The 22915-nt window shown below is 34.3% G+C and overlaps 1 protein-coding gene across 5 annotated transcripts in view; it reads right to left on the bottom strand.

Moving 5' to 3' along the window:
• LOC131436971 (fat-like cadherin-related tumor suppressor homolog) overlaps positions 1-22915 on the bottom strand; it is a 537375-nt gene that overhangs the window by 136886 nt on the left and 377574 nt on the right. For 3 of the 5 annotated variants that reach the window (XM_058605986.1, XM_058605987.1, XM_058605988.1), the window contains one exon: positions 10782-10937. The exons of the other annotated variants lie outside the window; for them this stretch is intronic. In XM_058605986.1, the coding sequence (XP_058461969.1) occupies positions 10782-10937 (156 nt within the window). The remainder of the gene's footprint in view (positions 1-10781; positions 10938-22915) is intronic. 5 annotated transcript variants of the gene reach the window in all.

The following is a 22915-nucleotide window of genomic DNA, read 5'->3' as shown; positions in this document are numbered from 1 at the left end:
ATGTGTGTAGCGATGAACTGGTCCGGCGGGAAGGGCCAGGTGAATTACTGTCTGATACTGGTAAAGATATCGGGTTCGATTCCTGCTGTGATCAAGGATCTTCCCGGGTTGGAAATTTTCTTGATTAACCCTGGATAGTAAATCCGAGATATTTGAATGTTATTTTGTGGTCAGTAGTTCTTTTGAAGAAGAATCTATACCTGCTAGATTAATCAGATCGTTTTCTTTTGTTTACTGGTTAAGATATGTGCAAAAATATTAATTATCATTTAGATAACTCGTTCTGCTCACACCTTTGTAGGGGTATGAGGTGGGACCATCATCATCATCATCATATTATTGTGTATTATGAAAACTGTACTTTAAGTTTGTAGTCAGGTTGAGAAATTCTGAATCAAATAAATATTTTGACGAAGTTAAAGGCTTTAAACGGGAAAATAAGATTAGATTTTGAATCGAGAAGAGGATTTGATTGGATGCTTTCCATCGAAATAAACATTCAGACAGCTGGACTCAGATTCTCTCTAGTAAATCAACCAACCAAAATGTTTGATTTTTTTTTTTCAATAACTATTTATTGGAATATGAGTTAAAATTAAATTATTAAGATTTAAATTGGGTGTTCAGCCACAAGTGGTGACTTTTCAGCCCTGTTATATATATATATATATATATATATATATATATATATATATATATATATATATATATATATATATATATATATATATATATATATATATATATATATATATATATATATATATATATATATATATATATATATATATATATATATATATATATATATATATATATATATATATATATATATATATATACATATATATATATGTATATATATATATATATATATATATATATATATATATATATATATATATATATATATATATATATATATATATATATATATATATATATATATATATATATATATATATATATATATATATATATATATATATATATATATATATATATATATATATATGATTTGGTTATTACCATGAAGACATCATTTGCTTCCGCAATTCTGAGATTTTTGTGTAGGGAAAATTCTAAACCTACTTGTATTGTGTAATGGGGAAAAGGAACTTATATACTAACTTACTAACTAATACAGAGAGCGAATCGATTCAATTGAAGATTGCATCGATTTTTGTCGGAATTTGCTTATAATATTATGTGACATTACATCTAATGGTTCTATATTTGTGAGTCTGTGTAACTCATTTGTACTAAACCAGGGAGGACGCTTCAAAATCATTTTCAGAATTTTATTCTGAATCCTTTGAAGCGTTTTCTTCCTGGTGGAACAACAGCTTGACCAAATTGGTACCGCATAAAGCATGGCTGGTCTGAAAATTTGTTTATAAATTAACAATTTGTTTTTTAGACAGAGCTTAGAATTTCTGTTTATAAGAGGATATAAACATTTAATACATTTATTACACTTTGCCTGAATTCCTTCAATGTGATCCTTGAAAGTGAGTTTTTTGTCATACGTTAAACCTAAGTATTTAGCTTGATCAGACCATGTCAATTCCAAGCCATTCAATTTGAGAATGTGATTATTGTTTGGTTTAAGAAAAGAAGCTCTTGGCTTGTAAGGAAAGATAATTAATTGCGTTTTTGCTGCATTTGGTTTAATTTTCCATTTTGACAGATAATCACTGAAAATATTTAAACTTCTTTGTAGGCGACTGCAGATCACTCTTAGATTTCTACCTGTGGCTAACAGACTTGTGTCGTCACAGAATAGCGATTTCTGACAACCAACGGGTAGATTTGGAAGATCAGAAGTGAAAATATTATACAAGATTGGAGCTACGCTCGAACCCTGCGGAACACCGGCTCGTACGGGTAGCAATTCAGATTTACAATTCTGATAGCTAGCCTGAAGAGTACGATCAGTTAAATAATTTCGTATCATTTTGATCAAATAAATAGGAAACTGGAAATCAGACATTTTTGCTATTAAACCTTTGTGCCAAACACTGTCGAATGCTTTTTCTATGTCTAGAAGAGCAACTCCAGTGGATAACCCAGAAGATTTATTTGATTTTATCATGTTCGTTACTCTGACAAGTTGATGAGTAGTTGAATGTTCATGACGAAATCCAAACTGCTCTGGTAAAAAAATTGAATTCTCATTTATATGAGTCATCATTCTTAACAAGATAATTTTTTCAAAAAGTTTACTGATAGAAGAAAGTAAGCTAATTGGGCGATAACTTGATGTTTCTGCTGGGTTTTTATCAGGTTTTAGGATAGGAATTACTTTAGCGTTTTTCCATCTTTTTGGAAAGTAAGCTAATGAAAAACACTTGTTGAAAATTTTAAGCAGGAGTCTCAAGGCAACATCGGGAAGATTTTTAATAAGAATATTGAAAATTCCATCATTGCCAGGAGCCTTCAGTTTCCTAATAATTGATTTAATTTCATCAAAGTTCGTCTCAATAATGTCATCGTGTGATAACACTTGGGTTGAAATATGATCATATTTCAGTGAGACTTCATTTTCAATAGGACTCACAACGTTTAAATTAAAATTGTGGACACTCTCGAACTACTGAGCAAGTTTTTGAGCTTTTTCACCATTTGTAAGAAGTATTTGATTTCCTTCCTTGAGAGCAGGAATTGGTTTCTGAGGATTCTTAAGAACCTTAGAAAGTTTCCAGAAAGGTTTAGAATATGGTTTAATTTGTTCAACTTCCTTAGCGAAATTTTCATTTCGCAAAAGAGTAAATCCATGTTTAATTTCTTTTTGTAAATCCTTAACTATGTTTTTCATAGCAGGATCACGAGAACGTTGATATTGTCGTCGACGAACATTCTTCAACCGAATGAGCAGTTGAAGATTGTCATCGATGATAGGAGAATTTAATTTAGTTTGAGCTTTGGGAACTGAGAGATTTCTAGCTTCGATAATATAATGATTCAAATTGTCAATTGCTGTGTCGATGTCCGCAGAATTTTCTAAAATAGTTTCATGATCCACATGATTTTCAATGTGAGATCTGTAATCCAATCAATTAGCTCTATGATAGTTGAAAATAGAACTAATTGGATTAATTATAGCTTCGTTGGAAAGTCTGAATGTTACAGGAAGATGATCTGAGTCAAAATCAGCATGAGTAATCGGTTCACTACAAATGTGACTTTGATCTGTTAGAACCAGATCAATTGTAGACGGGTTTTTCACGGAAGAGAAACAAGTCGGATTACTGGGATGAAGAACTGTGAAGTAACCAGCTGAGAGTTGATTATGAAGTATTTTACCATTACTGTTATTTTGCCTACAATTCCACTGGACATGCTTAGCATTTGAGTCCCCTATTACGAAAACTTTCAGTCGATATCTCGTGAATTTTCGCCATTCGCCTTTAAAGAAATTTTATTATTCGCCGGTGGATTGGAATGACAAATATGCTCCAGCGATGAAATAAATTCCATGAATGGTTTCAACTTCGATTCTCAAGCTTTTAATAACTATAGTACAGGGTCCGGCACTCGAAGTGTAACCAATTAAAAAGACCATAAATTCAGTTTGGAAAATTACTTTTACTTAATTCAAAGTACAAAATGTGTAAAAATAATACAAAATTCAGAATCAATTCACTTTTGCTCGATATGACCACCTTTTGCCTTGACTTGATGACTTGAGAGAGCGAAGGAGTTGCTTCGTTTGGCCGAATGTGACTTGCAGGTATTTTGGCCCACTCGCGGACAATAACTTTTTTCAGCGCCTCGAGACTGGTGTATCTTTTAGTTCGGACTTTGCTCTCCAAAATGGCCCAAAGAGAATAATCCATTGGATTCGCATCTGGTGAATTCGAGAGCCATTGTGTGGACGTGATGAAGTTCGGAACGTTGTTTTTCAGCCATTCTTGGTTCACTCGAGCTTTGTGAGACGGTGCCGAGTCCTGCTGAAACGTCCATGGTCTGCCACCGAAATGTTTGTCTGTCCACGGCTTCAAAGCAACCTCCAGAATACTTTCCCGATAATATGTCGCATTTACCTTGACGCCAGGCTCGATGAAAACGATTCGAGAGCGCCCATCTGCGGTTACAGCGGCCCAAACCATTATCTGTTGCGGGTGCTGCCTCCTGGTGGCCAATCGATGACTCAAATTCTCGTATAAACGGTCGGTCAAGTAAACCCTATCGTTTTGAGAGTTTATGAATTGCTCAATTGGAAAAAATTTCTCGTCAGAAAATACAATGTTCGGAAATTGACCGCTTTCGGCAAAACGAAGCAACTCCTTCGCTCTCTCAAGTCATCAAGTCAAGGCAAAAGGTGGTCATATCGAGCAAAAGTGAATTGATTCTGAATTTTGTATTATTTTTACACATTTTGCACTTTGAATTAAGTAAAAGTAATTTTCCAAACTGAATTTATGGTCTTTTTAATTGGTTACACTTCGAGTGCCGGACCCTGTATTGAAAGAAGGTAGAATTCGATGTTAAATTTGCCGTTGGACAAAAAGGCCAACTCCACCACCCATTCCAGTAAACCTGTCAAATCGATGAACCACATAATGTGGATTGCTTTTCAATTTGACATTTGGTTTAAGAAAAGTTTCTGTCACAATGGCAATATGAATTTTGTGAACTTTGAGAAAATTATAAAATTCATCTTCACTCGATTTTAAAGATCGAGCAGACCAATTTAAAATATTGAAATAATTATTTAACATCACTGTTAAATTTTTAATTCATTATAATATTATTTGCAAATTGCCATCCGATTTGAAATGCTTCAAAAAGTGATGAAGTCAAATTCATTCGGATGATCATTTGATAAAGTTGATCTTGTAGGTAGATCATTTTATTTTCAGTTATATCGCCTAAATCGACTTCATTTAAAGAAGCGAATTTGAAATTGAAGGAATATTGGTATGTAGATTTTTACCTGTTACACAAGTTTAACTGCCATTAGAAGAAGATGATTTGGCCGATCTACCTATTAATAAATTGTGTTCGTTAGAAGATGAACTGGAAGGCGTTTCTGTGTTTTGAGCATTTACATTAGAAGAATTAAGAGGTATTTGTCTACCTGTTACCAAGACGATGATGACGAGGTCGATCTACCTGTCAATAAATTGTTTTCGTTAGAAGGCGAATTGGAATGCGTACCTGTTTTTTGTTTTAAATTCGAAGAAATAAGTGCCTTAGAAGACATTTGCAACGGTTTTTTGATTTTCAGGTATGTTCTGTAAATTTAAGGTCTTTGATTTGAGTTGTTGTCAAATAATTGGATTTATGATTTCCATTGCAATTTGAACATGGAAATTTATCAGTGGTTTCATTCATTGGACAAACGTCTTTCGAATGCGATTTACCACAATTCAAACACCGTATATCCATATGACAATTTTTGGTTCCATGGCCGAAGCCTTCGCAACGACGACATTGCGTTGAGTTTGCAACACGATTATGTCGTTTATAATGTTCCCAATGAATTTTAATGTGGGAAATGAATTAGGTATTAGGTAAATTTCATGGGAAATTCCAGAGCGTGGTTTAGAAGTACAATTCGCTTTTTTTTTTCATAAGTATTACTTGGGAAGGGGCAAAACCAAGCCATTCTTTTAGTTCATTTTTAATTTCATCAGTACTTTGATCATTTGATAAACCTTTCAAGACAGCCTTGAAGGGTCTGTCTGATTTTATATCATATGAATAAAATTTATGAAATTTCTCCGACAAATATCGGATAAGACGTTCGTAATCTTCCAATCCATCAACCAAGACTCGACATTCTCCTCTTCGTCCGATTTGAAATGAGACTTTTACTTCCGGGAGAAAAGAAAAAGCTCAGTACGGAGCTCATCACCGTCACTGGTGGCATAGATTGTTGTTTCTTCCCAGAACGACAAGCGTCCATTTTGGGAATTTTTGAAGGATTTTCTTCTATGTCGCTACAATCGGATTTAGGAAGAATCTCGTAAATATTGTTAGACGGCATAGAATAAACGGAAGGGAATTCCGTCCGTTGTCTTTTATTTTTACATTCAGATTCTATAAGATCGTGAATGTTATTAGAAAAATGTTGAATAACGGATTGTGATTTATTCCGTATTGAATTATTTTTAGCCTTAGGCTTGTTGCCTTTCCGGTTGGACGCAGGCATTTTTGAAATGAATGAAATTTGAAATTAAATTAACTAGGCTAAATAAGTCTTCGATTAGACTCCTAGTTTGGAAAAGTCTTGATAAAGACTGATTTTGTGGTAGTCTTAATAAAGACTGATTAGTTCGAATAATCTTTCTTTGAAAAGCAAGCCTTAGAAAAGGCTGATTAATTTCTTAGTCTTGAAAAGGACTGTTTATATTAAAATATCTCTTTGTATAGCCTTGAGAAAGGCTGACTAATTGTTAGTCTTTAAAAAGACTGTTAGTGATTCAGGTAGCCTTGAAAAAGACTGAAGCCTTGAATCAATGAAACTCTAGGTAGGCAGAAAAAAATTTCAGGAGCCAAGAACTATACGCGTGCGGTGCGAACGACTGTTCAACACCGACTGATATAATCTCTGCTTGCCGAAGCGATGAACAAAGAAATCGATTGCTAAGCATTGCATGTATCCAATTTGTGATACTTGAAGGTATGCCATGACCACTGGCTGCTTTCAGAATTGAATTGAAAGACACGTGAGAAAGCTTTTTCAATGTTGTACACAACATCAAGTAACAGGGTTATAGTGGACTTTCCACGCTGGTAAGTATGTTGCATTCCATGTAGCGGATGTACGCCCAAACTAATAATTCCTGATATAGTGATCGACTATGCGTTCCACTGTTTTAAGAAGAAATGAGCTAAGACTGATAGGCCTGAAACTCTTCGCTTCCTTAGAAGTGTCGCGACCGCCTTTGGGAATAAATTTGACAATTATTTCCTGCCAGGCTCTTGGAATATATCTTGTCGCAAGACTAAAAGTAAGTATTTTCTTCACAACATGTTTGAAATGTTCATATCCTTTCTGCAGTAACACTGGGAAAACTCCATCTTTTCCAGGAGACTTGTACGGAGCAAAACTCTTAACTGCCCATTTGACCGATTCAATCGCATCGAGCAAGGGCCCAAGAATTGGAACTACCCGAAAAAGTCTCAGAAACAACTGTCGGTGATGACTCCATACCTACCTGGAAAGTGAGTGTTAAAGAGATAGTGAAGTAACTTTCATCAGACAAGTACTCACCGTCTGAAGTTCTTAAAAAATCCAACATTAAAGTCCTTAGATTTCGAAAGTAACTTAATTAATCTGCTAGTCTCGTTGAGATTAGAGACACTTGTGCAATGGCTTTTCGAACCACTTCGCTCAGACGATCGAAGAGCATTTTTGTAAGCCCTTCGAGCCAACACGAATGCCTCTGACCCATCTCTGTGTCGATGGTTCTAAGCTCTGCCAAAAAAAAGCTCTGCTGTTTTTGAAAAGATTGTTGTTTTAGCGCCCATTAGAGAATGACAAACGAATTGTTCAACTTAAATGTTTTATCTTATAGACACAATGATAGTAAATAAATAAATAAATATTGATATGGAATAGTGTTTAAGAGGTTTTTGCTTTTTGAAATTTTTTAATACTAATTTAAATGAGTTACCAAAATAATATCCTCTCAAATTTCAACTCAAACTTTTCTTTAGAAACCGTATTTGAATATTGATATTTGAAGAGTGACTAGTTTTTGATAAAAAAAAATGAATCTTTTAATGGTAGCTTAGTATGGTAGCAAAACTATACATAGGGTAAGCGCTCCCTATTTCATCTGAGCTCCTATTTCCATCTCATACCTTCACCTCATTACTTTGAACATGAATAATATCTTACAACGTACCTAAACCAAACTGAGAAATGGTTTTAAATTCTTCGGTGATCGTTTTTTTTTCATTTAAAACAAACTCACTTTTCGATTTAGGACACATTTTCCTCTCAAGACTTACAGTTCGTCATGTTTCTGAATATCTACTAAACGATTCATCTCAAAACATGATCACTATTTCGCACAATTACACTACTATTGAATGCTGGATGACTTCATAATCAGTAATGTTCACTTGCCACTTGTTTAATTAACGATTAAAACACTTCAAAAATTACCTGAAAAGCAATAAAAGTCTTCAAAAATGTGAGATGAATTTTTTTCACTAAGCTATCTCATAATGTTACACAACAAAATTGTTTTTCTTCTTCAAATTATCATCAACAAATATTTTTTTTAGTATCCGTGACATTTGTTTAATAATATTATTGATATTTATATTTCAAAAAAAATATTTCGGCTTCGAACATTACCAGAAAGAGCGTGTTAAATACTAATGAAATAACCATTGTGACAGCCAAATAAAATTTTATTATAAAAAAAAACATTGTGGCAAATCCAGCAGCACTGGTTTCTTTCCTCTATATGTCAACATAACTCTATTGTGTGTTTCATCGCCTGTGCATAGAGATTCCAGATATTTTCATAGAAAATATGTATTACTTTACATAAAAAGTCTATATTCTGCTATCTGTTTTCACTAATAAAATGATGTTAAAAGATAATTCTTCATATCTGCGAAGAGTCCGTTGATTAATGAACTTTCAAAGAATTGCTGCAATCAAATAGTAATAGTGATACTCAGAGATTTCTAATTTTTTACTTCTCACTTTTTATGAACCTGAACAAATCTGTATTTCATTTAGGAAATCTGTATAAAATCTGCACTCTGATTTAATTCAACGCCAAAATCTATACAATTCAGATAAATCTGTATAAATGGCATCTCTGGTTATGCGTTTTGTTTTTAGAAGGCCTAATGCCTAAATAAAAACAATTCCTTTTTTGTTTTGTTGTTAAGTTTATTGAATTAGCTGTACAGTAAAATTTTAAATTTAAAACAAAAGGTAACGAAAACGAACCCAAAAATTTTAAACGTCGAAATGATTCTAAACTGTTTCTAAAAATATCGTGTGTTGTCTCATAGCTGGCATCAGACCATTTTAAAGAAAAATTCGGACATTTTGAGCCTGAGAGTGTAATAGTGCAATGTTTTGTTTTGATTGCTGTTGCCATTACTAATTAATAGGATGAATAAATAACCAACGATAGGATGAATAAAAATCTTTTGAGATGGAATTAGGAGCAGAGTAGTGAACATATCAGAAGTGTTTTTAGCTGATTTTTTGAACATTATTTTAATTTCCAAGGAATGTGAATCAATTCTCCGTGTGGAGCAAGGTGAATTAAGCAGGAATATGAAAAAAATCATAGTGATTTTAGTGACTAAATCAGGTTTTTGAGGTAACGTTCTTACAAATGAGATGAAATAGGGAGCCCTTACCCTAGTAATTAGTTTAACAACTCTACCGACGACGACATTCTCTTAGAAAAAAAAAATTACAAAAATTTTAGAATAAAAACAGTGATTTTTGATTTTTGATTTATATTTACTCCGAAAAATGTATGTACCTCGAGGAAAGTGGTTTCTTCAGATAAGTTGTTCAAAATAAAATTTCCTGCTAGAATCATGTAGAAAGATAATTGAATAATTTTACGTTTACTTTATTGTTCATGTTTGGCTCAGACAAATTTCACTAGTACCTGATAGGGTATTTTCAACTTACCTGATTAGTTGATATGATAAACAATTGTTTCTACTCAACGTTAAATTATGTCCGCATTCATTTAAACACATTTCTTAGTGTAATATCGATACAAAAAGTTCCCCACATCAGTTTGTCATCACACAACTAAGACAAATCATGGCCGAAGGTAACAAAGTAACAATGATAACATGCATTGCGAAGCAATTAGTCATGACTCGTCGCTAAGGAGCAATCTACTCTACGATCGTCGTCTAACGAGCGATAATCGGATGCAACATCAACGCTTTCATGAACAGAAAGAGGGAAAGAGAAAGAGTGAGAGAGAGAGAGAGCTTGCAGAAAGTTAGTTTCCATAATGATCCCTTAAAAAGTCCGGTTACAGACTTGCTCGGCTTCCGGAATGACTATTCATAATAACATCAAAGCACAACGGCGCTGCAGTTGAATGCAATATGTAGTAGGCTCGCTAATTGAAATGATAAATAAACGTGATGAATGGAAGAGTTCACCGTAAATGAATTACTAATGCGACAGGCAAGTGAAAGGATATCCAATTATTTCAACATGGAAACGAACGACGATGATTACGGTACCGGTCATTGCGGCCATGAGTTATACTTCCTATGGGCCTGAAAATGCGAGGCTATCCGATCACGATTCCGTGGCCGCCAGTTCCCGATTCGAAAGGGCTTTATTCGCCGTAGGCCACATTTCATCTCAGTTATGGGGCGGAGATGAGCGAGAACCGTGAACTCAAATGGCACTTGCTAGTCAAATGGGACTATGGACTGGGTGATGGTGGTGAAAATGCAAATTAACACGAAATGTATGTACAAATGAAAACGCGTTTCATAGCCCTTGTACGGTTAGAATGTTCTACATAACAAAAACAGGAGATCAAAATGCACAATTCCGAAACAAGTTTTAGTAACCCGCATTTGCCGAACGTTCCGCGAGATGGGTTTGTGGGAGTATGACGATTCCCACCTCACCCGTTTCCCCGGTAGGTTTAAAAAAAACATCAACGAAACAATGATGAAGGCATTATCAGAACTCAGAACAGATCAAAACAATCCACGAAGCAAAAAATAAAACAAAACAAATGCAGAACGAACGAGCGAAAACGAACCGGAGATGTAACAGTGAGGAAGTGAAAATTGTTTACCCTGAGAACCATCTGCAGGCCCCGGAAATCTTTATCCGGATAGCTTTCCCACGTGGCTTGATCGAGTCCGGCATCCGGATCTGACTGCATCGGGCCGAAATCGACTTCCGGCTGCTGGTCCGGCTCGAACCGGTCGTATCCATTTGCGTAATCATTCTGGCTCCGTTGGGTGTCGGACGAACGGGGATGGCGGCGGCGGAGTTGGTTACATATTACGGAAAATCGGCCAACCGCGTTTTGTACGCCCGAGCCGCAAGCAGCGACCGTGCGTTCGTTGATTCCATTTCCACGCGGATTATCGGTACGGGCGCAGATTATTTGCAGAGATTAAACAAAATACACCACCGAATGCACAAAACCCCGCGTGCGTGTACACGCATACAGACACACGCACACGCGCACACAAATAAATGCCCGGATGTTTGAGTGTTGAGATACAGGGCGCGGTTGGATTTTGTGTTTCAATTAGTGGTCGACAGAATTGTGCAAAGGTTGTTTGTTTTTGGGGTTTGTTGGCAGCATAGTGAGGGTGATTTGGCAGATTTTTTTGTTTTGGAAAAAAGAGAGAGAACAATAAAACAGATTTGTTATGCATAGCTTAAATGAGCACATTAATACGATGGTAAAGGAGCAGGGTAAATCGCTATTGGTGATGACAGGTTTATGAATATGAACAAGCGTCCTTAGTGGTAACATTCGAATGAGAAGTCAAACTTATAGTACAGGTATGAGACTAGTTATCGTGTCTTTTGGAATTCTACTGCCCGCAATTCAATGTTAATGTTTTTAATGTTAATGGAAATGATTTATTCAATGGAAGTGTTCAATACAAATATTTTCTTTCGTTTAACATTTTCGTTACGATTAGACAATGTATAAGAAATAAATAGTTTTAGATACTGAATTCAGTTGATTGCGAAAAACCTTGCAAATATGCGATTTGTTAATAGTTAATGTTTATACGCAAAGAGTGTGTGAGAAATAGTTCGCCCTATGAAAATAGAAGGACTTTGGGATGGTTTCCGTTTGAAAAAAAATCGTTCGTGATCATTAGAATCAACCTTAAACCTTGTATGTTTTGAAAATAATAATACCACAAAGGTCGAAATTTATCCTGACCTCCTACATCCCAGACGGTGAAGCAAATATTCTTATACTCCACTGTTACCACATTGAAACCGATCTTAGGAGTAATTGTCCAAGTTTTATTTACCACTCCAAATACCAAGCCCGAAAAAAAGTTGGAACGGTAACTTTGAGCTGTCATAGCCAGTGTTGGTGATTGCTGAAAATTTGACAGAAGCTGCTCGATTTTTATCTATATTGTATACAACATTTTCAATCCGGTAGAAGATGCTACAAGAATTCGAGTCTCTCAATGCATGAACCTCGAGAGAATTTTTCTACATTTCTTCGCTCCACTTCATACTCTGAGTATTTCATGGCCCTTAAAAAAAATTTCAGTCTGATAATGATCGCCGCTGTGTGGAATTTACCAAGAGAGAATCGCAAGTTGACAATTATCGCAGAAAGTCGAATCGATGATTCGATTTGATGATTCTCATACTTGTTGCAATATTTAAAAACCCTTGTGTGGAGCATCCGCATACATTTTCATAGACACAAATTATACAAAGGTTATATGCACATAGTTAGAATAAGCGGCGATAGTAAAATGATTCTATCGCAATTATCCACTGCCCATACAGAATCGGATCGCGAAACGAGAATAAGCGACCGTTTGTTGCTTCAGAGAGAATCCCCACAGCAGCGTGCTAGCCGTTGATTCTCAGACGGTTCACCGAGAGAAATTCGCTCTCGCACTGGTGTCTATTCTATGTTAAGTGTACCTTGCCGGTTTTTTTGTTGTTGCGATGATTTCAGTTTCTCTTTGATGGCACTGATTCAATCATGGAAGAGTTGCGAGAGAGCGTTCTTTGATACGATAAAAGCCATCCTTGGTCATAGCTCAGCTGTTTTTCAACGAATCTCAATAAATTTTACACCCTCGAATTTTGTACAGTTCGGAGATTATTTTAAGTATATCACTATTGACAATCGGTTAGGAAAAATCAATGAAAATGAGATTTTTCCCGTTCCAGGTTTTTTTCAGACGCAAAAATTGCCCTATCTGCTATCTAATTTTGTTTCCTTTGGCATCAACGTCGCGACTGAATATTGAGAGCTCCAACTTTATCGAGTCATAACTTTGTTGATAGTCAACCGGTTTTCAAAATTTGTTCATCATTGGAATGGCACTAGTTTCAGAAATAAAAAAACATACGTAAAATAGAGTTGTCTACCTAAAGTTATAGAGAAAACTGTAAACAGAAGACCACAAAAAAGATGGGATTTTTCACAATGGTCGTAACTATCTCTGAATTCAGAGCGATGACCTATATGTTTTTATACATCATTGGATTGCTAATAAAACCAGTTACAAATAGGGTTAAACTATCAGTTTCTTTTATATTCAAAAACATTTAAAAATAAATGACAAACACTAAAAAAATTCGAATTTCAGTTATTTTTACAAAATGCTTAGAAATTAAAGCGGTGACATACACTTAATTATTGTTATTAATACTCACGATTATTTATAACAAATTAAACTCAATGTTCTTAAGGAGAATCTAAAAACAAACGGCATAAATACAGAAATTTTCAAAACGTTTTGCCTTTCTCATATGGAAAGGTTATGCAATCACTATGAAAACCGACTTTTGAACCGAGACCCTTAAACCTTGTATGGGCCGAGTGTCATATTCCATTCGAATCAGTTCCTCGAGTACGCAAAATGCCTGTATGTGTGTGTATGTATGTATGTATGTATGTATGTATGTATGTATGTAACATTTTTTTGTACTCACTTTCCTCAGAGATGGCTGAACCGATTTTCAAAAACTTAGATTCAAATGAAAGGTATAAATATCTTATACAAAGTTCCTGAATTTAATTTCGGTTCAACTTCCGGTTCCGGAATTACAAGGTGATTAGTATAAAAATTACAATTTAAAATTATTTCATCACTTTGCTCAGGTGGCGTGGCAGATTTAACCAAAATTAGGTTCAAATGAAAGGTCTCATAGTCCAAACTCCATATAAACTCCAAAGTTCCATCAGAATGCGACTTCCGGTTCCGAAATTATAAGGTGAAGTCTGTTGGAAATTAATACAGTCACTTAAAGTGGCGAAACAAAAAAACATAAATAAAATTCTAGACTAACCGCGTGACAATTCCAATCGGTAGTAATTATCAGTGCACAAATAAAATAAACCGGTTCTGGCTATCCTGATTCCCAGTTTCCGATTCCGAAAGCACCGGAAAAAGTGTTCATTTATTCCAAAATGAATCTCTCTCACTTTCCTCAGCTATGGATTGACAATTTTTCACAAATGAATATAAGTTCAAATGAAAAGTCTCGTGGTCCCATGTTGAATTCCTTAATTTCAGCCGACACCAATTCCGGACAACCGGTTGCGGAATTACAGGGTGAAGATTATTACAATATTCATACCGTTACTAAAAACGCTAAGTAAAACACGTTAACTAATTTCTAAACTTACCTCAAAACTAGTCCAATCGATAGTCATTGTCAGTAGACGGCCAAACAAATTGATGTCGGCTTTTCTGATTCCCGGTTTTCGATTAACGACCGGATATCGTGACTATAGATTCGGAAATGGCTCCCAGTCACTTTTCTCGAACCGACTTTGATTGTACCGGTTCTAGGACTCCTGTTTCGGAAGTACCTGCAATAGTGGAACTCACTTCGTTTTCTCAGAAATGGTCTTATCGATCTGAGAACTGCTTTACTCTGTAGGTTATACTAGTTGATGATGAGAAAGGCATCATTACACCACGAGTTTAAGTTCTACTTTTTTACTGTACAAAGCCATCGCAAAAATTAGGAATTTCCGTTTTATCTAAAAACTAAAAATCGATTTGTAAAATTCAAATTATGAGTCTCTAAGAATTATAGTTTCTATTGATTGCAAACGATAGAAGTGTGAAAACATATTTTTATACAATAAAATCTCAATTTACGCACCCACGACTTTGCGCGTAAATTGAGGTTAGAGTGTATACTGAAACGTTGAAGGCATAACAGAAATTTTAAAATTTGCGATCCTGCACCGATTTTTTAGATTCTACGGAAATGTTGGACAAATTCAAAATTGTAGTAGATATCAATCGAGTTTGTTTTATATGTACATAAAAATTATTTGGATCTATGAGTTCATTCTTTAGTATAGCACAAAAATTGAAAAAAATCGAAGCCTCAATTTTTGAGTAAATTGTAAATAAACTGATTTCAAAATATAAAAAATTATAAATTATATTAGTCAATAACGTAACTGCTCTGGCTTGAAATTGTTAGGCAATATATTTCCGCTGATAGAAATTAAATGTATTTCTACCAATTTATTTAGTTGTTTTGAGAGAATATATAATTTTATTCATCAAAACAATCTTTATGATAATGTTTCCAACTATTTAGAGCAAAAAATGTACAAGTCATCGCTTTCATTTTTGATTTATATGTTAAAAATATTTTTTTTGTAATATTACATTTACACTGTATATATTCAGGTTGTTTTTGATGGTGCAAAAACGTCAGCTTAGCATAAATTGTAACTGGGTTGACTAGCAATCGAATAATGTATAAAAACATATAGGTCATCGCTTTGAATTCAGAGATATTTACGACCATTGTTAAAAATCCTTTTTTGTGGTCTTCTGTTTACAGTTTTCTCTATAACTTTAGGTAGACAACTCTATTTTACGTATGTTTTAGTGCATTTTATTTCTGAAACTAGTGCCATTCCAATGGTGAACAAATTTCGGTTGACTAACAACAAAGTCATGACGCGAGAAAGTTGAAGTTCTCAAAATTCCATTCACAATGCTGGTGCCGCATAAATGCAGATAGGGCATATTTTGTGCCTGAAAAAAAACTTGGAACGGGAAAAATCACATTTTCATTGATTTTTCCCAACCGATTGTCAATAATGACATACTTAAAATAATCTGAGAACTGTACAAAATTCGAGGGTGTAAAATTTATTAGGATCCGTTGAAAATCAGTTAAGACAAAATAGGACACTGCTTGCTACTAATCAAAATTTCATTCAAATTTATAATAGAAAATACGTGGCTTGATACATTCAAATCGAATCTTAGAGATATTTCCAAACAAATAATGAAATAATATTAATAATTGATACAAAATATACTGAGCTGTAAGTGTTTAAAACCTGACCACATTTCTGCGCGTATTTTTTAATTTGCACCCCTATATAGAAAATAAAGATGTGTTCCACATAAAAAAATCGTTCGTGATCATTACAATCAACCACAAAAATTAATCGAATTTTATCCTGACCGCCTACATCCCAGACGGTAAAGCAAATATTCTTATACTCCACTGTTACCACATTGAAACCGATCGTAGAAGTAATTGTCACGACTTCGCCAGATTTATTTTATACAGGATAGTCGTTCTACCAGCCGCATTCAATCCAGCTGAGAACAATATGAATACATGAAATTTGTTAGAAAACATCTACTTGCAAACTAATGACAAGTATAAAAAAACAATTTGAAATATATAAAATTCATGTGACGTCACATATAAACCGATAAACCAATTTAACAATGATGATATTACTCTATTCACAAATCACAAATCTCCAAATATCAAGGGGAACGTGCCATTTGAGCCAATTTGTTCTGATTCCTGAACACTCACCCATTAAAACTCTCACTCACAATCTCAGTTTTTTTTCGAAAAGCCTGGTTAAAACGCTAGATATTGTATGACTTACTCTGAAAAACTTGAACGTCAAGGCGAAATATTTAAACTATTTGAAGAATTTCCAATAATCGATTCCACCCTCTTCGCGATAGCACCCAGTCGACGTAGTTCTATTGACCAAATGTCACCATAGACACTCGGGGAGGTATGAGATAGGAACTTGTGAGCACTTAGTTATCTCACCTTCTGATGATCCCACTGTGAGTTAATCTCTTGAAATGAAAAAAAATCTCTTTCAATTGCTTGAGAGAGCGGCTTTCAAAGGAAGTTCATGTAAACATTCGAATTGGTTCAAGATAATGGATGAAAGGTAATTCAGTAATGATAGCTAAAATATCAACTACAGAATAAACATAAATTAACTGTTTCCTCTTGCTTTTTTTATGTTTAATACTTTGGAACCCATCTCATTAAGGTTTCAAACAGTCGAAAATTATCGATTTAAACTTACTGGTGATAATTGAAAGGTCAAATGAGAACCGCCAGCCTCTATTTATAATTGCCCACTACCAACAGTGAAACAGGTAAACTACTTGGCACTTGAAACTGAGCAAGCACAACTTCAATGAATAGGAACGATTATTCAATAGACGATGAATTCTTGGAGCACCATTTCAGTATGACAGCAAACATCAAATGAATGAGAAGGGATATTCTGACAGTCAATGGTCAGAAAATTTCATTTTCATCTAATAATATTCGATTGAAAATGAAATTTTTCCGTACATGCAGAAACCAACTATTGAACCAAGGCCCGGAGGACCGAGTGTCACATATAATTCGTCGAGATCGCGAAATGTATTTATCAAATAATTTATTTCAAATTTGTTTCAAACGGAATTTTTAATGTGGAAAACATTTTTGTATTCTATATAGGGGTGCAAATTAGAAACTGAAGAAAAATACACGTAGAAATGTGGTCAGGTTTTGAACAATTACAACTCAGTCAATTTTGTATCAATTATTAATATAATGTCACCATTTGATTGGAAATATTTCTACATATTAATTCGAATGTTCATAGCCATGTGTTTTCAATTATATATCATTGAAATGTTGACTAATAGCTAGCAGTGTCCTATTTTGTCTGCTAAAAATCTCCGGTTTATCGGATTTCCTTGCCATAGTCGACGGTTTCGAAGGAGTAAGCGATATATCAAAGGGAAAGCATCGCTCTGATTGGTCAATCGATGCAAAAGCGAAGCTGTTGGAAGCACGCGAAGCTATAAATATTAGCAAAATTATGGTTAACGATTCAGTCCTACGCGCAGCATGCTAGAGGTAGGTTGTTGCGAGACAGCAAGACAAAAAGTGCCATAAAACGATTTGAAGCTTTAATCTTGTGTCATGCAAGATCTTTGATCTTGTGTCATGCAAGATCGGATGAAATTCCATGTTATGTTGTTCCGCCTGAGAAATTGACAACTACTCCAGGGTAAATTTTGAGTGCATATGATTAGTTTCTAATTTATATAAGATGAACTCGATTGATAATGAGAAAAAGTTTATCGCTTCAATCGAAATCGCAGAATGGTAGTAATGGTAGAGAAACGCTATAATAATAACTGCTTGCATACAAAACTTGAACACAAGCTTGGCGAAGAGAAGCTTAAGGAGCAAGACTCTTTGCAAGCGTATGAGCAATGTCAACAATGTGTGCGTAAAAACAAATTCCGGCGCTTATTTTCCTGATTTTACTCAATAATATGATAAAAAAATAAACCAATTGGTTCATACTGCTTAAAATTGCAATTCAAGAAAAGCGAAAACCTTAGTCTAAAACTCTTATGTTTTCCTTAAAACTGCTCGAGAAAAAAAGTTATTTCAGTTTCAGCTTACTTCCACTGACACATTTGATTAGCAACAAATACATTCCTATATGGATTTCCTCTTGAAGAAATTATTGCGATATAAAGATTTACGTACCTTCTATAAGTAAACCCGCAAAATATAAACCTTCAATTTAACACACGAAAGGTAATGGATATGGAATGTTTTCGTAAAACTATTTATTTTTCCGAAAAACTGCTTTTGTAACAGAAAATATTTTTTTTTTTCCCATAAATACGTTTATTTCTTAAGGCAGTTTACATAAGTTTTTCTTCGCCGTAGCATCACTTTTACATAATATTCTTATCCTAATTTAATTCTAACATAGTCACAACGTTTTGCATTTATTAAAACATATTCTCTTATTACTTAAATATCATCTTAGGTAACTCGTCATTAATTATGAAATCTACTCGGAAATATTATTTGAACCAAACGATTAACTTCTATAAATTATAAAATAAGCTGTTATTTTCAGACATTTTGTTAATAATTTCATAAACTGTTTCGAGTTTGTTTGTATCATTACATTATTTTTATTCTAATTTAGCTATTGGTTGAACTCATGGACGCAGCTGGGATCAGAACTAAGTCTTGAAAGGGGCCTTTATTAAATTGAAACTCCAGTTTTCTTTATGAAATGATAAATAAGTTTCATGTATGAAAGGTCACGACAACAGAAAATATTTAGTTTTGTTTATTTTGTGTAGCGCAATCTAATACAAATGCATTGAAGGAGTGTTGCTAACTTTTTTTATTGAAGAATTAAAATCTGCATTCAAAAAATGTAAGCAATCCTTCAAACGTTGGTTAAAAATTAATCAAAACTGATATTTCGTCCCAAATGTCTGGCTTAACATTCATTTGAGAATAAATTATTGTTAAAACAGATTGTTTGAAACTCAATCGTGCAAGCCACTTTGTTAAACTCGTTGCACTGCATATATGAATACATAGATCTATGACATACGTACCAAATAAAATGTACGTACATTGGTTTACTCTTGATCCTTAAATATCGATATTCGTATCACAAGCATGTACAAACATATAATTGCTTACATTTGGGCTATTGATGTAATTTCGTCGCCTACAAAACAAATACAAATCACGACAAATAGAGTCTATATTCTAGGTTCGCGTGTTCGGTGTTGGTTCCTAATAAAGATTATGCAGACTCTCGTGCATTTGCGGATTCAAAAGTGTGACGATTAATTGGAAAAGTCGATCATTAAAAATTTTGGTTGCCTTGTTCCACATCAATGGCTCGAACAACCCCATGGGGCTGATCCTTGTAGTTTTTTAAGGTCCCATACAAAATTTTCATATTTAACCCGAATCCGATGTCCGGTTCCAAAGTTATAGGGCGATACATGATGACAAAGTACCAGAGTTAAAGAAAACATTGTGATTTTACATCTAGTAAGATGCACATAAATGCAATATGTACATATATGTCATATTCGAACGATTTTGTTGCCAAAAATCATAACATCGTAAATATTACTATGTAATTCGCAAAAACATATAGGAATAGAAAATAGGAAAGTTTGTTCGTATTTAATCTAACAAAATCTACAAATTCTGTTTACCCTGTTGTTCCGGAACAGGAAGTAGTATCCACAACAATTTAGGAATTTCGTATAAAGCTATAGGACTTTTCCTTTGAACCTATAAGTTTGTGAAAATCGATTTAAATGTTGAAGAAATGTGAGTGAGATCCTTTTTTCAGTTTATGATTATTATTTTCCATACTTTCGAAATCGGATACAGATGACCGAAATAGCCGAAGTTGGTTCGTTTGCCAGCAACCAGTATGACCTACAAATTGGAACAGTTTTGAAACTAGTTAAACCTAGACTTACTATCTCATGTTTTATTTTGAATAAACCAACTAAACGGAAATTAACAAATGAATTGAACCTGCGTTTATGTTACTTCTGCATATGTAAGTCAAGCTAAACAGCATGAATCAGCAGCATAAAAGATGTAGTAGGATTATTATTATTATTATTATTACTTTTTCTATTATTATTAATAATATTATTATTATTGACATCACTACACCACCGCCTATGAAAATGCATATTATTCTTTCGGTCGCACTTATAAAATAGCAAAAATTTGTATCAACCGCAGCACCGTCTTTTACCAATATCACTCACTAGTAGCAGACATCCGTAACCGTTTCGTTTTCTTCATAGCGTGTACGAAATAGAACAAAGCACGCATCGTTCGTTTTGTGTTTTCTTCTTTCACGTTACACGGTATTGTATTGTCATTCTATATACCAGTTTGAAAGCTTCGACACTCATCGCCCTGTAACTGCAGAACCGGAAGTAGGATCCGGATCAAATTTCACAATAGCTTTAAAGATAATATGAGCTTCAATTCAAATCAAGATTTGTGGAAATTGGTTCAAGCATCGCAGATAAATCTAAGTGAATTTTATTTTTGGAGTTTTTCATCACCACTTTCGGTGCTTCCGGAACTGGAAAAGGGAGGACCAGTAGTGCTGAATTAAGTTTTGAGGCCCACAAACTAACAAACTCTGCAAACTAGAAAAAAATATCAGACAGTTTTATGGGATTTGTACCTGTTTTCGACCATCGTTCGTGAAAATATACTAATGAAATTGGTAACTTTCCACTTATCACGTTTTAGTTCCGGAACCGGAAGTCAGATCCGAATAAAATGTTCTGGAAATTTTTAGGAAACTATAAGACCTTAGCTTCTGAAAATCAGTTAAGCCGCTACTGCTAGAATATGGGGAAAAGTCGCTTACACAAAGCTATAGATATATCCGTAAAAATTGACGGATTTTAACAAGCTATCGCTTGTTGGATAGCAATTACCGTGTGAAATCAAAATCTCAAAACATATTTCGTTCACAAGCACAATTGCGACAGATATTTTCAAAAAAAAATTGACATAAAACTTTGTATAATTCGAAAAGTAAACATCCGTTTTCAATTTTTCAATAGCGTTCAGACTGACGAAGAGACCATTCATTTGCCACTAGTTTGTTCAAAATCGGTCCAGTCATCTCTGAGATCTCGACCGCTTTGTTAAGAACTCGACACACACGGACATTTGCTCAGTTCGTCAAGCAGAGTATATGGTATATGACACTTTTCTAAAGTTTGAGTGAATTCTATACCTATTTCCATACTAATAAAAAATGTAAAAAATAATAAAAAAATTACAGCTGTGATTGCGCGACTTGAACCGAGAATCATTGTATCAAAAGGTACGTCCGTTAATTGATTGAGCCACAGAATCAGACATCTGCTTGGATAGCAAATGGTGCATATAACTTTATGTTTGCTGAATGTAAATTACAGTCGGAACTAGTAAAACTTACTATAATCCAAATACAAAGCCATTACAGAGGAAATCTTCCGAAATTTGACAAACTAAGTCTTTATGAAAAGTATCGTATGTGGAATAATCATTTTTATTGTGTATGCAGCTTGTTTGGTTCAAACAAATGTTGTTTTGTCGTGAATACGACTTACTTTACTATGGGGTGCCTTTTCAAAATTTACCCTCTGAGAGAGTGATAAGTTTTTGATCGTGAATATCTCATGTTGAATCTAACGAATCAACATAATTTTTGCTACACGCCATCGGTAATATGATCACAATTTTATAATAAAATTATCAGTTGTGTGACATAATCTCAAATAATTCAAAATTAAACTTTTCTGAAATGCTTGGTATAAACGAGTATCAAAGGAGATAATCCATAAGGCGCGTTTGCCTTTCTCGTATTTTAAAGCTCATAGCTCAGTGATCTGTGAAAGGATTTATATAAGCTAACTACCAATAGAATCGACATTTTTCAACTTAAACGTGTAAAGAAAAAGCATTGAAGTATTTCAATAGTACACTGTTGAAAAACCTGTCTCATTTGATCCATGTCAACACCAGCCAATCAGAACGCGTTCTGAGGAAGAGAACAAAATATCTGCTGCTGTACAACAAATCGTTCGAGAAAAATGTTCCGAAAAGTGGTGAATATCGTAGTGAGTTCCTCAATTTGGTCCTTCTGAATGCTAGAAACGAATCCCTACAGCATATTGATATTTTCTTTCAATAAATTATACAAATCCGAAATGAAATAATCGACATTAAAATTCTGTATGCGGCTATTTTTATAGCCGTTAGGACCGCCCATTAGTGAAAAAGCTACAAACGAAATCAGGTAAACACAAGCCTCTCAACAAAAATTGGTTTAGTTTGGATTCTATCGCCGCTGCGAGCAGATGTGTTTTGTTTCGTTTGCAAAGCTAGTTTCGCTTCCGACAAGAGCGATTATGTCACAGCTGCCAGTTATTTACATTGGTGAAAAAGCAACGGTGTGGAGAGCATTACAAAAAATCAGCCGTTCTAATGGCTCTAAAAGATTTCTAAAGAACTATTAGGATTTGTTGTTCGCAAATCGAAAGGAAATATCCTCAGTTTAGTGCAAATCTAGAACTG

The sequence above is a fragment of the Malaya genurostris genome, chromosome 3, assembly GCF_030247185.1.
Source record: "Malaya genurostris strain Urasoe2022 chromosome 3, Malgen_1.1, whole genome shotgun sequence".
Lineage (NCBI taxonomy): Eukaryota > Metazoa > Arthropoda > Insecta > Diptera > Culicidae > Malaya > Malaya genurostris.
Note: the sequence above shows the minus strand (reverse complement) of the source record. Positions and strands in the feature narration are given on the sequence as shown.